Consider the following 14,568-nt stretch of genomic DNA (forward strand, 5'->3'; position numbering starts at 1 on the left):
TGTGACACTAGGGGCATTATTGCCAATGTCAGATGGATATTGGCTGATAGCAGAAAGTAACAGAGGAATGCTTATCTGTGTTTCACTGACTACACAAAAGCATTTGACTGTGTGCATCACAACAAATTATAGCTAATCTTGAGAAGAATGGGAATCCCAGAACACTTGATTTTGCTCATGTGAAACCTATACTTGGACCAGGAAGCAGTCGTAAGAATAGAGCAAGGAAACACCGCATATTTCAAAATCAGGAAAGGAATGTGTCAGGGATGCATGCGTCCTTTCTCAATACCTTTACAATATATATGTTGAACAAATCATTCAGAAGGCTGGGCTTTTTGAGGAGGAAAGCAGTGTCAGGATTGGAGGAAGACTGATCAACAACCTGCGTTATGCAGATGACAGAAACTTGCTGGCTGAAACTGAAGAGGACCTGAAGAATGCATTAGCTTCAGAAGGTCAACGACTGTAGTCTGCAATATGAATTGAAACTCAACATCAAGAAGACATTCTCACCACTGGACCAATTGGCAGCACCACAACAGAAAGAAAGGAGACTGTGATTATTAACAATTTGAGCATGCTTGGCTTCATAATCAACACTCTTGTCACCAGCAATCAGGAACTCATTCCATCTCAGATATACATTCTTCAAAGAAATGTGTAAAGATAAACTGCCCAATACCCACTGACCAAATAACTTTACATTTCATGTTGTAAGCTTTACCTGTACACTTACCTTCTGTTAGGTTCTTTACAGCATCTTCATACTTTTTATCTTGTAAAGCATGAATTCCTAAACCAATGAGACCCGGACCACTTCGTGAATCCAGTTCTACTAATCGGCAACAATACTGCTGTGCTTCATCAGTAAAATTTCCTAGAATTTAAAGAAAACATGATTCATGTATATGTAACAAATTTCTAAGTGCCCAAACTCCACATACTTAAATCTCTAAAACCTATTTTATACATCTCCCATAATAGCCTGGTTTTAGGAATTCAAATCATAATGGGCTTTTTAGAAAACACAGCAGAAAGTATTTCATAAAGAAAGTTATATACTTTCTCTTCTTGAATAATGGAAGAAGAAACAATCTTAATTCCCAGATATTGATTCTGAAGTCATATTCAAAAGATTTAAAATGCGAAATTCAAAATTCTTTGTGATAGGTTGAGCACATATTGCAAAGGTAAGACATTCATGTTGCGACCAGTCAAGATCTAGTGGACTCTTATAAATGAGGATAAAAGGACATGCTACTATTCAAAGACACTGTAAAGTTTAGGCACAGTCTTCTTAAATTTACAAACTCAACAATACATATATGCATTCTTTTGAAACAATATTTTTCTATATAAAGTTAGAGTTAACCTTATGTTATAATCATAGTGTCTATGCTTATTTTCAGTTTTCTTTTTGGTGAAATAATTTTGTTAAGAAAATATATATTGTGTTATATTCATTTTCTCCAATCTTGATTAATCTTAGCATTCCCATTTCTGAAAACAAAAACTTAAAAAGAAATGAATACTTGATTGTTGCAGACCGAGGGTAAAGTATTTTTATAATTATTAATAATGAGACAGACTACCAGGAAGTATATAGAACAGAGAGCGTGAAAAACAGGGGGCCAACAATTCCCATGACTGAAGGCCCCAAGCCATGCTTCTCTGAGTATTTATTAAGAATCATAAGGAAAGTAAACAAAGTAAAATCATAAAGAAGTACAAAACAAAAACAAAGGATAATGGTGAAGTCTTTTGCAGAGAAGGCCTCTTTGTGCTAATCTCAGGAGGGAGGGATTCATTTGATACAAACTATGAACAATTTTGACTCTTAGGGAATCCTTAATGCCACAAGGTGACCTTCAGCTTGTATTAAGCCTCCCTCATTTCCTGATGTAGCATTTGGTTTACTATTATTAAATTTGATATTTGGCTTCCCTCACCTGATTGCTGTTCTTAGGGGAGGAAATGGAATAGCATTCACCACTTTAATAAACTGAATCCTAGCAGGCTCAATTTTAGGGCATTCTAATGGCTAAGTAATACACAATTGTGCTGCCAATGCAAAGGTACTTGGTTTGAACCCACCAGCTGCTCCATGGGAGAAAGACAGGTAATCTCATCCTGTGCAATTATCTGCCTCTGAAAACCCATAGGAGAGTCAGCTATGGGTTAGTTCTGACCAGATGGTACAACAAAACAGACTCAACTTAAACTCGGTTCTCTGATTAAAAATATACTACTTTAATAGAAAAAGAAAACAGAAAAAATAGGCTTTATAGGTTGTGAATAAAAAGTATTTTGTTACACTTAAGTGCTCTTTGGAGACAAGGATGATGAGGCTTTGCCTCATATACATTTTGCATGTTACTATGAGGGTCTATTCCTTGCAGAAGGACAAGGAAAGGGGGGAGGTCAGTAAAGGAGAGGAAGACCCTCATCCAGGTGGACTGACACAGTGACTACTGCAATGGGCTCTAAAGTGTCAGGAAGTGTGGGGACAACACAGAATAGGGACATAGTTCAGATCTGCTGTTCATAGAGTAGCTATGGGTCATACTAGACTCAATGGTACCTAACAATATCTGCTCTTAACATTTAACAGATTATATGCTTCTAGATTTCTCTCTATCTCATTGCTGTTGAGTCACAGCGGACTCATATTTGACTCTCTAGTGGGTTTCAGAGGCCCTAAAATCACATGGGAGCAGATTCCCATCTTTGCTGGTGAATTCAAACTGCCTGTTTTTGGAATGGCAGCACAACTCCTTACTACTCACTTTTAAAACAATATGATAGTATGTTGTTGTTGTTGTGTACCATCAAGTTGTAACCGACCCACAGCTGACCCTCTGGCAGGTTTTCAGAAGTAGAGAGGAGATTGTCCACCCTTCTCCCACGGAACAGCTGGTGGATTCAAACCATGTGCTTTCAGGGCTGCAGTGCAGCTTCTTGTCACTAGGCTACCAGTGCTCTCTGGTTGACAATATAAGTCAAGCCAAAGAAATTATGTACCTGCTAAAAATTTAATAATAAAAAAGTATACATATAACAACTTTGACAACTAAGAAAAAGACAAATGATACAATAAAAAAATGGGCAAATTACTTGATATTTACCAAAGAAGACATTCAAATCACCATGAAATATATGAAATGATGCCCAATGTTATTATCTATCAAAGACACTGGATTAAAACTACCGTGAGGTATAATTCCACTCCCACTAGAACGTGTAAGATTTAAGATTTTTTAAAAAGCTAAAAAGTAATAAATGTTCATGAGAATATAGAGGAATAAGAACCTTAACAATTGCGACGGGAATAGAAAATGTCTTCCACAGTGGATATTTCTCAAAATTCTAGAATCCAAACTAGCCTATGATCTAGGAATTCCACATTACAGATACACAAAGGGGGCTTGAAAGCATCAAGATAAGCAGACACATATACACATGTTCACTACAGCACTATTCACAATAGCCAAAAGTTGAAACAAGTGAAATACTCATCAACAGATGCAATAAACAAAATGTTGTACAAACATGCAAGGGCATACATACTCAGCCAGAAAGATAAATGGAGCAATGCACGCTACTGCATGAATGAAAATGGAAAACATTATGCTATGTAAATTATGTCGGTCACAAAGGAAAAATATTGTATGACCTTATTTACATAAAATTATGAGAATAGGAAAATATATGTTGATGTTGTTGTTGTTATTGTTGTTGTTGAGTGCCATCAAGTTAAGCATGACTCATAGCAACCCCATGAACAAAAGACCTGAAGCTTCTCTATAACTATTGTCGTTTCTCAAACTTCATAGTTTCCAGAGGCATTTTGTTTAGAAAGTGGATGCTTCCAAAGTATTACATAGCATATAAAAGACAAGATAAAGGGAGCATACAGCAGTAAAGCAAAAAGCTCTAAAGTCTCAAAGCAAGGACAGTTAGTCACTGGTAAGTATATAGAGACCAAAATATATTAGCAGCTACTCAGAGCAGAATAGAGGGTAGAAGAAGGAGGTTATTTCTTAGGAAGAACTGACTTTCATTTCATGATGACACTTCATATTAATTAAGGATAGAATTTCAGAGCCCCCTAATGTAATTTTCAAGAAATCGTACACCAGTAAAAGTTGAATTGGCAAAAGTTATGTATGAGGTATGCAGTCAGACGTATGAAAGCAGAGACCTGTGTAAGGCAGGACACTGTCACAGAAAACTCATATTTTCCTAAATAATGAGGGATAGAGAACTGATTGTCATTCTTTTTTAAAGGTGGAAATTTTAGCAAACCCATTAAGTTCTGGTTTTCACAGGTTTCAGTATATTTAAACAACAACAAAAAAAAAATGGAGCAGCCACTAAGAACATGAAAATCTGTTTTACTTATATATAATAAAAGACCTCATGGGATTTGGTTTTTTGTGTAGAGGTTAATAGTCATAGTCATAGGGCACCCCAGTAATTGGACTAATACTGGGTTTAATTGGCAATAGTACTATCTCCTACTCTGTTGTGTAGTGCCTGTTTGAGCTAAGCCATACAAGTTACAGTAATCAGTCTCTAATCACTTGTAGCAGCAGAGTAGTGAGAGGAATGGAATGTGTGGCTGACTGCCTCCATTAACAACTCCATCTTCGCCCTAAAATGAGAAGTGAATGATGTTGGCTAACTTTACTGAATATTTTGAGCAAAGATTCCACAGATGAATTTTGGTCAGTAGGGGATAAAGGAGGAGCTCTGGTAGCCTAGTACCAAGAAGCTGTGTTGCAGTCCTGAAGACATATGGTTCAAATCTACCAGCCACTCCAAGGGAGAAGGATGGGTAATCTCCTCCCGTGGGATTGACTAACTCTGAAAACCCGCTGGAGGTTCAGCTATGGGTCGGTTCCAACTCAATGGTACACAACAATAACAGGGGAGAAAGGTAAAACAGATTTTCAAGTTCTCATAGAATATCAACTTTCTGTAGCCATGGAGGCTGGATAAACTTATAAAACTACTGCCCTGAGATAGCGTTAAACCAAAAAATATCTACTAAAGTCTTTGTAAAACCAAACAATTACTACTAAAGAATGTCTTGAGCATTAAGTTCTTTTAAAAACTATGTATTATGTATGAGATGAAATTGATAACAACAGTTCAAGAGCTTAGCTTGGAAACTTAGGGAGCAGTAAGTTAATGTAAGTTCAATGTAATGGATGTCATGGATTTCTAAATGTACAATCTGTTGAATGGTGGTACATTTGTCTGTGAATCTTCTCAACAAAAAAACATAAAATAAAATATATTGGGGCAGGAAGGTAAGGCAATCCAGACTTGGGAGCTAAAACTCCAACAGTAAAGGTAGTCTGAAAAACCCAGAGTGGTTCTGTTTTCTTTTGTTCTGCACCAAGAAGGTGAGATGTTTTCACTATATAATTTTTCTTTTTACTGTGATTTAAGGGAAATCTTACAAAGTCAATTAGTTTCCCATTTCATAATTTGTACATACAGTGTTCCATGACGTTTGTTAGATTCCCTAAGTGTCAGAATTCTTCCCATTTCCACCTTTGGTAGCAAATTCCTTTCGTCTGAATTTTCTACCCCTTCTTGCCCTTCCATATTTGATTTTCAGAAAATTTGTTTTCCTTTTGATCTCATATAATTGATTGTTTTAAGGTACAAGATCCTTTTGGCATTAAAGGGGCCTATAATTTGGTTGAAAGTTGGTCCCAACAAATGGTTTTCACTTCAGTCCAGAAGGATCTATTAGAGCCACAGTCTCAGGGTTACACATTTCTTGGTAAAACAGAAAGTGCCTGGCTTTGTTTGTGAATTTTACTTTTTTCCCCTACATTTTTCTCCCACTTTGTCTCAGATTTACTGTTGTGATCCCAGTCAGAGTACTCAGTGTAACAAATCCATTTTTGACATCCCAAATTGACCAATATTACAGAATTTTTCTCTTATATAAACTTAAGACTTATGAGGGCGGAAATAGCATGCACAGTTTGACAGCATGTAATTTTTTTAATCATTTATGTTAGATTTTCTAATATTTCTAGTACACAAAACCTTAAAGATGTTTTACTCTGCTTGGATTTGAAGAAGCTAAGTTTCTTATGCTCCCTATTTCAGCAGGAAAAAAAAATTAATAAGATCATTTGACATGAAGTAACATTTCAAAAGATGACAGCTATAAAAGCTCTTCACTACTTGTCATGAATCTTTACAAGTTAAATCATTTTGAAAATGAATCTTCAAGTCTCAACAAGCAAAACAAAACAAAAGAAAATGATATATATTTGTTCCCAATGTCAGAGAAGTCAAAGATAAACTGCTTTGAAGTAGCAAATTTTGCAGATATTAAAGCACTCTGGGATGGGGCAAGTCACATGTAGTAATCCTGAAAATGTTCAGAGTTCAGCTTAGAAGAGCAATTAAAAAGTGTAAAACCCAAAGAAAACTTTCAAGTACAGCTTTCCAGTCTTCCATTCGATTAATTACTAAACTTCCATTCCCCCTACCCAATAAAGTTTTACCTTAGACTAATTTCTCTTATTTTATATCTCTCTTAAGTAAATAATCACTTACCATTTCCCCTTTGTCATCACATAGTCTTCCCTTCTTCAAATTATAAACTCTCAAATCCTACTCAAAAATTTTTCCTTAAAACCAACACATTATAATCAACCAGCATAATTACATAGCTATATCTTTACTATAACATTTTGTCATCTCCTGTATTTATGTGCAAAAATGTGTCATCCTATTTCTCCTATTATTTTGTAGGTTTTTTGTAATATTGTTGTTGTTGTGTACTGTAGAGTTGAATCCGACCCAGAGCAAATCCTCTGGCGGATTTTCAGAGGCAGTTAATCAAGGGAGGAGACTTCCCATCCTTCTCCCGCAGAGCAGCTGGTGGCCTCAAACTGCATGCTTTTGGGATTGAAGCACAGCTTCTTGTCACTAGGCCACCATATTTAGCAAACCCCCTTGCATAATTTTTCCCCTCTGTTTCTTCCTATCATCACTTCAATAACTCTAGTTCATAATGCCTACTCTACCCAACTTAGTCTTAACACCAGGACATTCTAGTCTATCCTGTACCATGTTGGTGTAAAACTTCTTCATAAACTGTTATAACACTTGCTGTGTTTTATTCTCTTCTGATAGTAAAAAGTGGTCTTGCAAGTCTACCTTTCAGTCATCATAAGTAAGGGAATGAGAATTTGCTTTCATCTAAAAAAAAAAAAAAAACACAAACAAAACAACACCTCAAAAATCTCACAAAACCCAGAACTGAAGGTAACAGCAGTTTTACTGATTCAAAACATTGGGTGGCTGGGCATATACAAGTGTAATAGAACCTACAGGGAGAATTAAAGTAGGGAGAGCTAATCTTTGGACCAGGAATTTTGCCTCACAATTATCTCCAACAGTCGTCTTCATTTTTCTACCATGATACATGTGATAGGTATCCAGATACAAAGCATCTGCATGTGCACGCCCATAACGGGCAATAAAGAAATAACTGTCCTCATAAGGTGTGACAACAGGTTATCATTGCTAGGAGTACTGACTGCCAGTACTGTAATTTCTATTTCAGTGAGTGACTTCAGTGCCCTTTTTTACCTCAAATGAGCATAGAAATGAGTAGAAGTTAATAGTCATATCATTTTTTTAAATAGTCATATCATTTTTAAAGTAATCAATTAAGCTTCAGAAATTACACAAAAGATAGAGACCTGTGATGAAAAACCAGTATGGTCAACCTTTATAAAGTGACAGATTATCCCTTCTAGCAAAATAAGTATCATCAGCTCTATCTTTCTCAAAACAAAGTACTTGAAGAAACATGAGTATGAAATAAAGATATATTCTATAACTTGAACCTGCTCTATTTCATTAGAAAAGATCACTCACAAACTTCATGACTTTTTAATAGTACAGTATTCCTAATAATGTACTTGAAATACTATGGTGTAAGATCAGTATCCTGAGAGGGTAATCTTTCCCAAGCTCCTCTGATAGCATTCTTAGTCCTATATAATATAAACTTAAAAATTCAAATTCATTGTCATTGAGTCAGAACTGACTCACAGCTGACCCTCCAGAAGGTTTTTGGAGCCTGTATATCACACAGGAGTTTGCCCAACAGAGCTATGAGTGGATTCAAACCACCAGAGAAGTGCCTCCTTTGGAACAGTAGTTCAATTCTCTACCCACTAGGCTGCCAGGGTTCATTACATAATATAATTCAACCTATTCATATCCTTAGGAAACATCAAATTAAAACAAAACAAAAACCAAATGCAATGTCCTCAAGTCAGAACCAACTAATAATAGTGGACCCTTTAGCAGGGATTTTAGAGGCTAAAAATTGCATCGGAGGAGACTGACCACCTTCCAGTCACAGAGAACTTGATGGATTTGAATCAAATGTCTTTGAACTGGCAACACTACTCCTTATATACTAGGCCAAGAGAGCTCCATTATACAAGATAGCTTAACCTAAATGCAAAGTCAAAAAAAGTCAAAGTCAGAATCAACTCAGAGCTGACCCTCCAAATTGGAACTCAATTATTCCTTCTGTTATAGCAAATAAACTTAAGAATTCCTAAAAAAACAAACAAACAAAAACCCAAACACTAACAAAAACTAAAAAACACTGTTGGTATCTACATCCACATTTCAGCACATAATACACAGAGTGCCTGTTTACTTCATTTCTACAGAAAATTCAAAACCCTTTTAAATTCTGACTTTCAAAAATGATTACTGAACAACAGTAACTCAAAATTCCTTTGTATCAATGTACTTACCTATGTTTATTAGCCTTTTCTTGTGGACAAAGACCAACACATTACACTTTGTTTTATGTTCAGAAACCTTAAAATGGTATCTTTCTTATACATGGTTAGTATAACATTTTATTTATTAATTTAAAGCAATGATACTCTCACTCATATATTTCTAGGACAACAACATAATAAAGAAAAAATTACCTGATTCAATTAAATGCAAACAAATTACTTCTAATGGATACTGTTCAGTGGGATAGATGTTTATCATTCTTTCACAGGCCATCTTCAATCTTTCCTTCTCATGAGGAAACTTGAAAATATGGAAGTAAAATAAACGAAGATCCCATATTAGTAAAATGTGTTTGTAGACACTTTCTGGTTTTAAATATATAAGTTACACAGAGGATTTAAAAACAACCTTACCTTGAGTAAACACTGAATGAACTGTCTAAAAAGTACTTGGTGATCTTCACTAGGAATCTTATCTGACAAATCCAAAGCATTCTCAAAAGCTTTTAAAAGCTAAATCAAACACACAAAAGAACAATTATTTAGAGCATACTTAAATGTCACAAGTAATAAATGGCAGAATAAATAAGATCCCCTTGAACAAATTAGGAAATTACACCATTCTTAGTATTGTTAAGCACTGCAGAGTTGCTGCAAATGTATCTTCTTGCCTGGCCCTGAAATTTCAATGAGGAGAAAAAATATATGTACATAAATTCTGGAAATTTTGCTAGCAGATGGCAGTGAACTATTAAATTGTAACCACAAATAACAAATATTCATTTAACTAAGCATTCTTCTAAGTGCTTTCTGTCCTCTCCAGAGCACTCAAAGAGATTATAAATCATATATGCCAATACCAAATTTTTACTACTCTGATAGAGCTAAAGATTATGCAAAAGAAACAGCCTAACTTAAATAATCTGGCATCAAAGTTCTAAAGGGTAATAAAATAAAAATAGAAAATAGGTAATTCATTTTATCCCATCTATCTAAAGAAAGCAACTATCATTAACACCCAAGGTAAAAAACAAGTCCCACAAAGCTTTTCCATTGTTATTAGATAGAAATCAATTTTTAGAAGTAGAACTAATTCTCTTTTATGGAGGTGATGCAGTAGAATTTTGTATTTCTTATTTTGCTATGTTGTTGTTGTTGTTGTTATATGCCATCGAATTTCCTGTGGCTCATAGCAACCTAATGTACAACAGCCCTAAACCCTGCTCTACCCTGTGCCAAACTCACTGTCTCTGACACACCTACTTCAGTCACTGAATCAATTCATCTCATCAACAGTCTTCCTCTCCCTCGCTGTCCCTCCACCCTCCCAAGTATGATGTCTCTCTCCAAGGACTTGATCACTCCTACAACATGTCCAAAGTATGTCGGACGAAGTCTCAGAATCTCTGCCTCCAAGGACTAGCCCGGTTTAACCATCTCCAGGACAACCTGTTTGTTTTCCTAGCAGTCAATGTTATATTCAATACTCCCAACACCACAGCTCAATAATTTTTCAAAATTCACTTTACTCCTCAATTTTTTCCATAATTGAATATATTCAGATAAACCACCATTATTACACAAAGGCAAATCTTATTCTTACAGTCTTATCCCAGCATTTAACACACTCCCTCACAAAGTGAGTTCTCAAGAAACACTTTCTGAATGTAAGAATAAATTAATGAATGACAAGCTTATCAATGAACTTCCCATTATATATACATATAAATGAAATGAGATGCATAAAGTTAGATATTCTAGGCATTACTGAGCTAAGATGGACTGGAGTTGGCCACTCTGCTTTACAGAATCATATGATTTGGAGTGAAAATTGAAGAATAATGGTATTGCATTGACAGTTAAAAAGACCACTGCAAGAGCTATCATAAAGTGAAATGCTGTGAGTGATGGGCTTCTATGCATATCCACACAAGGAAGATCTACTAATGTAGCTGTTATCCAAACTTATACAGCAACAGCTAAAGCCAAAGTTGAGGATATCAAGGAATTCTAACAATTTTTTGCAGTCTGAAATTGACCAAACTTGGAGTCATGATGCAATAACAATAACTGATGACTGGAAAGGAAATTTGGGAACAAAGTAAAAGTAATGGTAGTTGGAAATTATAGAATTAAGGAAATTATGGAATTAGGGACAGAAAGGACAGTGGAGAGCTAATGACTGAATTTTGTACATTCAATGACATATTCCTCATTTAAACCTTTCTTAAGAAACACTAATAGCAACTATTCACACAGCCTTCACCAAATGGACTGCATAGGAATCAGATTAACTACAAAAACGAAAAGAATCACTGGAGAAGCTTGATATCAACAGTCAAAACCAGGCCAGTAACTGCAAAACAGACCATCAATTACATCAATGTACATCAATGTACAAGTTCAAACTGAAGTTGAAGACAATATAAACAAGAACACAAGTAACAAAGTAGGAACTTACGTCTATCCCATCTAAACTAAAAAGTCATCTCAAGAATAGGTATAAGGTTCTGAACACTAAAGAATGAAGACCAGGGGAGTTGTGGGATGACATCCAAGATATCATCCATGAAGAGAGCAAAAGGTCATTAAAAAGACAGAAGAGAAAAAGAAAACTGGATGTCAGAAAAGACACTGAAAATGGAGCATTAATAGCCAAGACAAAGGGAAGAGATACTGAAGTAAAAAAGAGGAACAGAAGATGTCAAAAGGCAGCTTGAGAAGATAAAATATATTTATAATGGAATGTGCAAAGAATTGGAGTTGGAGATTAAAAAAGGAAGAATTCACATGGCACATCTCAAATTGAAAGAACAGGGGAAAAAAAAGCCAAGCCTCACATTGCAATACTGAGAGATGCTGAAGAAAATATCTTAAAGGACACCGGAAATAGAAGATGGAGGAAATACACAGAGTCATTTTGTCATGAAGAACTGGTCAACACTGAAATATCTCAGAAAATATCATATGTGGAAGAGGAGCCAATGGTGATAAGAGAAGTTCAAGATACATTGAGGGTACTCATAAAAAAAAATGCCTATGGTGTTTTGTCTTTCAATGTATGCTGAAAGCATAATGGTGTTTGCTTTACTAATGTACGTGGTTGGGCGCAACTATACGAATGGGGTGTATTGGCTTATTCACAAAGGGACTGGCTATCTACCATTCCACAAGAGGATTGGGCAGTCTCAATAATCTTTTAAAAGATTAGCTAGTCTAGCCAATAAATTGAACAGTTCTAACTGCAGAGATGAAATCCTCCTCAAAAAAAAAAAAAAAAAGAAATCCTCCTCAGACAAAGAAAAGAGATCATCCCAACCCCAGTAAAGGGGAGGCAGGAAAATGCAGGACATGCTCCTGGACAGCAGCAGCCATGGCTAACCTGTAGAACTGACATGAGATGGGACTCTGGGGGTAGCGGGAAGCCAATACTGGCAGGACTAAGAACTTTGTTGAACAATTGGGTAGAGAGCCAGTGTTGACAGGACTGAGAATTTTGTTGGATAATTGGGTGGGGAGCCAATATTGGCAGGTCAGAGAATTTAGGAACGCCTCAAGGCTTGAGGCCTCAGCCTCAATGTGTCTGTGTGCACACATCTTGGGAGCTGTCTTGACTATATTCTGTTATGAATTTGAGTAATAACCTCTCAACTTCACAATATGGTTCTGTGTGGTCTCTGAGCTAACACATAGGATTTTGGACCCAGCAAGTACTAAGATTGGTTGAGATTAGCAGAAAAAGGTATGAAGCAATGAAAATATGTCTAACCTGATAGAAACTGGTTTTGTGTTACTGATGCTGGGCACAGGAACAGTTCCCCAGTGTGAAGTTGGTAAAGGTCAGATATAACAGTCCCCACATGGCACTTGCTCTTTTACAAGGCCTCAGAAATCAATGGGTTATCAGTTGACATATTTCAACTAACAGATGCAGCCCTGGATGTGCTAACAAATATGGAAGACAGCTACCTGGTCAATTGACAGGAAGAGACCCATATATAAACCCACTCCCAAGAAAGGTGACCCAGTAGGTGTAGAAATTACCCAACAGTATCACTAATATCACACACAAGCAAAATATTGCTGAAGATCACCCAAAAATAGTTAGGGCAGTATACTGATAGAGAACGACCAGAAGTTCAAGTTGAGGTTATAACAGGCCATGGTACCATGGAGATTTTTGCTGATGTCAGATGGCCATGGAGATTTTTGCTGATGTCAGATGGTTCCTGGCTGAAAGTCTAGACTACCAGAATAATGTCTACCTGTGTTTTATTGCCAGTATAAAGACATTTGACTGGCAGATTATAACAAACTTTGACTAACAGAGATGGGAAATTTCAGAACACTTAATTATGCTAAGATTTTGCCCATAGCACAATTACACTTATATAAATATATATTATAAATACCAAGAAACTGTCTGAACAGAACAAGGGCACAATACTTGGTTTAAAATCAAGAAAGGCATGCTTCAGGGTTGTATCCTTTCTCCACCCTATTCCATCTATCATTGTTTTTAGGTGTTGTCAAGTCAAACACAACTCACAGTTGACCCTTTGAACAACAGACCTGAACCCTATCCTATCCTGTGCCATCCTCACTCCAACATACTTGAACGCACTGTTGCAGTCATCGTGTCAATCACCTAATTAAAGGTTTTCCTCTCTTATGTCATCTCTCCACCCTTCTAAGCATGATGGCCATCTCCAAAGAATATCTTCTCCATGCAACATGCCCAAAGTATGTAGATGAAGCTTTACCATCTTTGCCTCTAAGGTGAACTGTGGTAACACCTTTAATACATATGCTGTACAAATCATGAGACAGGCTGCACTTAATGAAAATGACACAACAGGACAGATCAGAGGAAGATTCATTAACAATCTGTGTTAAGCAAATGACACAACCTTGCTTGCTGAAAGTGAGGAAGACTTGAGACTCTTGCTGCCAAAGATCAAGTATTATAGCTTTCAATGTATATTACATCTCAACATCAAGAAAACAAAAGTCACCATGTGGTCAATGGCAACATCAAAACAGAACAAGAAAAGATTGAAACTGTCAATAATTTCATCTTGTTTAGATACATAGTCAATACCTTTGGCAGTAGCACTCACAAGATTAGGCGATATACAGCACTGTCTAAGATAGTTCCAAAGTCCTAAAGAGCCATGATGTCAGTTTAAAGACTAAGGTGTGCCTTATTCAAGCCAGAGTCTTTCCAATTACAGGCTATGCATCTGAAAACTAGACAATGAATAAGGATGGCAGGAGAAGAATCAAAGCATTTCAGTTACGGTGCTGGATATTCCATGGACTGCCAAAAGAACAAACAGATAGGGCTTGGAGAAAGGGCAGCCAGAGTGCACCCTAACTGTGTACTCTAAATCGCAGGGGAGGAGACTGCCTACCTTCCTCTAATGGAGCAGCTGGTGGATTTTAAATGTCTGCCTGTGTGTTGGCAGTGCAACTCCCCACCACTAACCTACCAGAACTCTTTGTATGTGTTCACCTGTAGGTGTATAAAGTACCTGTAATTATTCAAATTTAAAAATTCAGTTCAGGCTATGATTAAAATGAAAATACACAACATAAGAAAAAAAATCAATTCAATTTATCAAGTATGGATTGAGTGCCTATTTACATAATAAATAAAATTTACTCTTTTTTATGATTATTATTTTCTGTGTACTATCAAATCAGATCTGACTGGTACAGGAGGAGATTGTCCCTCCTCCTTCAGCAGAGCATC

The 14,568-nt window shown here is 36.3% G+C and overlaps 1 protein-coding gene across 1 annotated transcript in view; it reads right to left on the reverse strand.

Moving 5' to 3' along the window:
• TTC37 (tetratricopeptide repeat domain 37) overlaps positions 1-14,568 on the reverse strand; it is a 120,914-nt gene that overhangs the window by 98,756 nt on the left and 7,590 nt on the right. Inside the window, exons 6-8 of the mRNA XM_006885369.1 lie at positions 9,228-9,326; positions 9,006-9,114; positions 740-880 (exon numbers count right to left, since the gene is read on the reverse strand). Coding sequence (XP_006885431.1) covers positions 740-880; positions 9,006-9,114; positions 9,228-9,326 — 349 coding nt within the window. The remainder of the gene's footprint in view (positions 1-739; positions 881-9,005; positions 9,115-9,227; positions 9,327-14,568) is intronic.

This window comes from Elephantulus edwardii, unplaced genomic scaffold (assembly GCF_000299155.1).
Source record: "Elephantulus edwardii isolate Elephantulus edwardi_28Jun2011 unplaced genomic scaffold, EleEdw1.0 scaffold00043, whole genome shotgun sequence".
Taxonomy (NCBI): domain Eukaryota; kingdom Metazoa; phylum Chordata; class Mammalia; order Macroscelidea; family Macroscelididae; genus Elephantulus; species Elephantulus edwardii.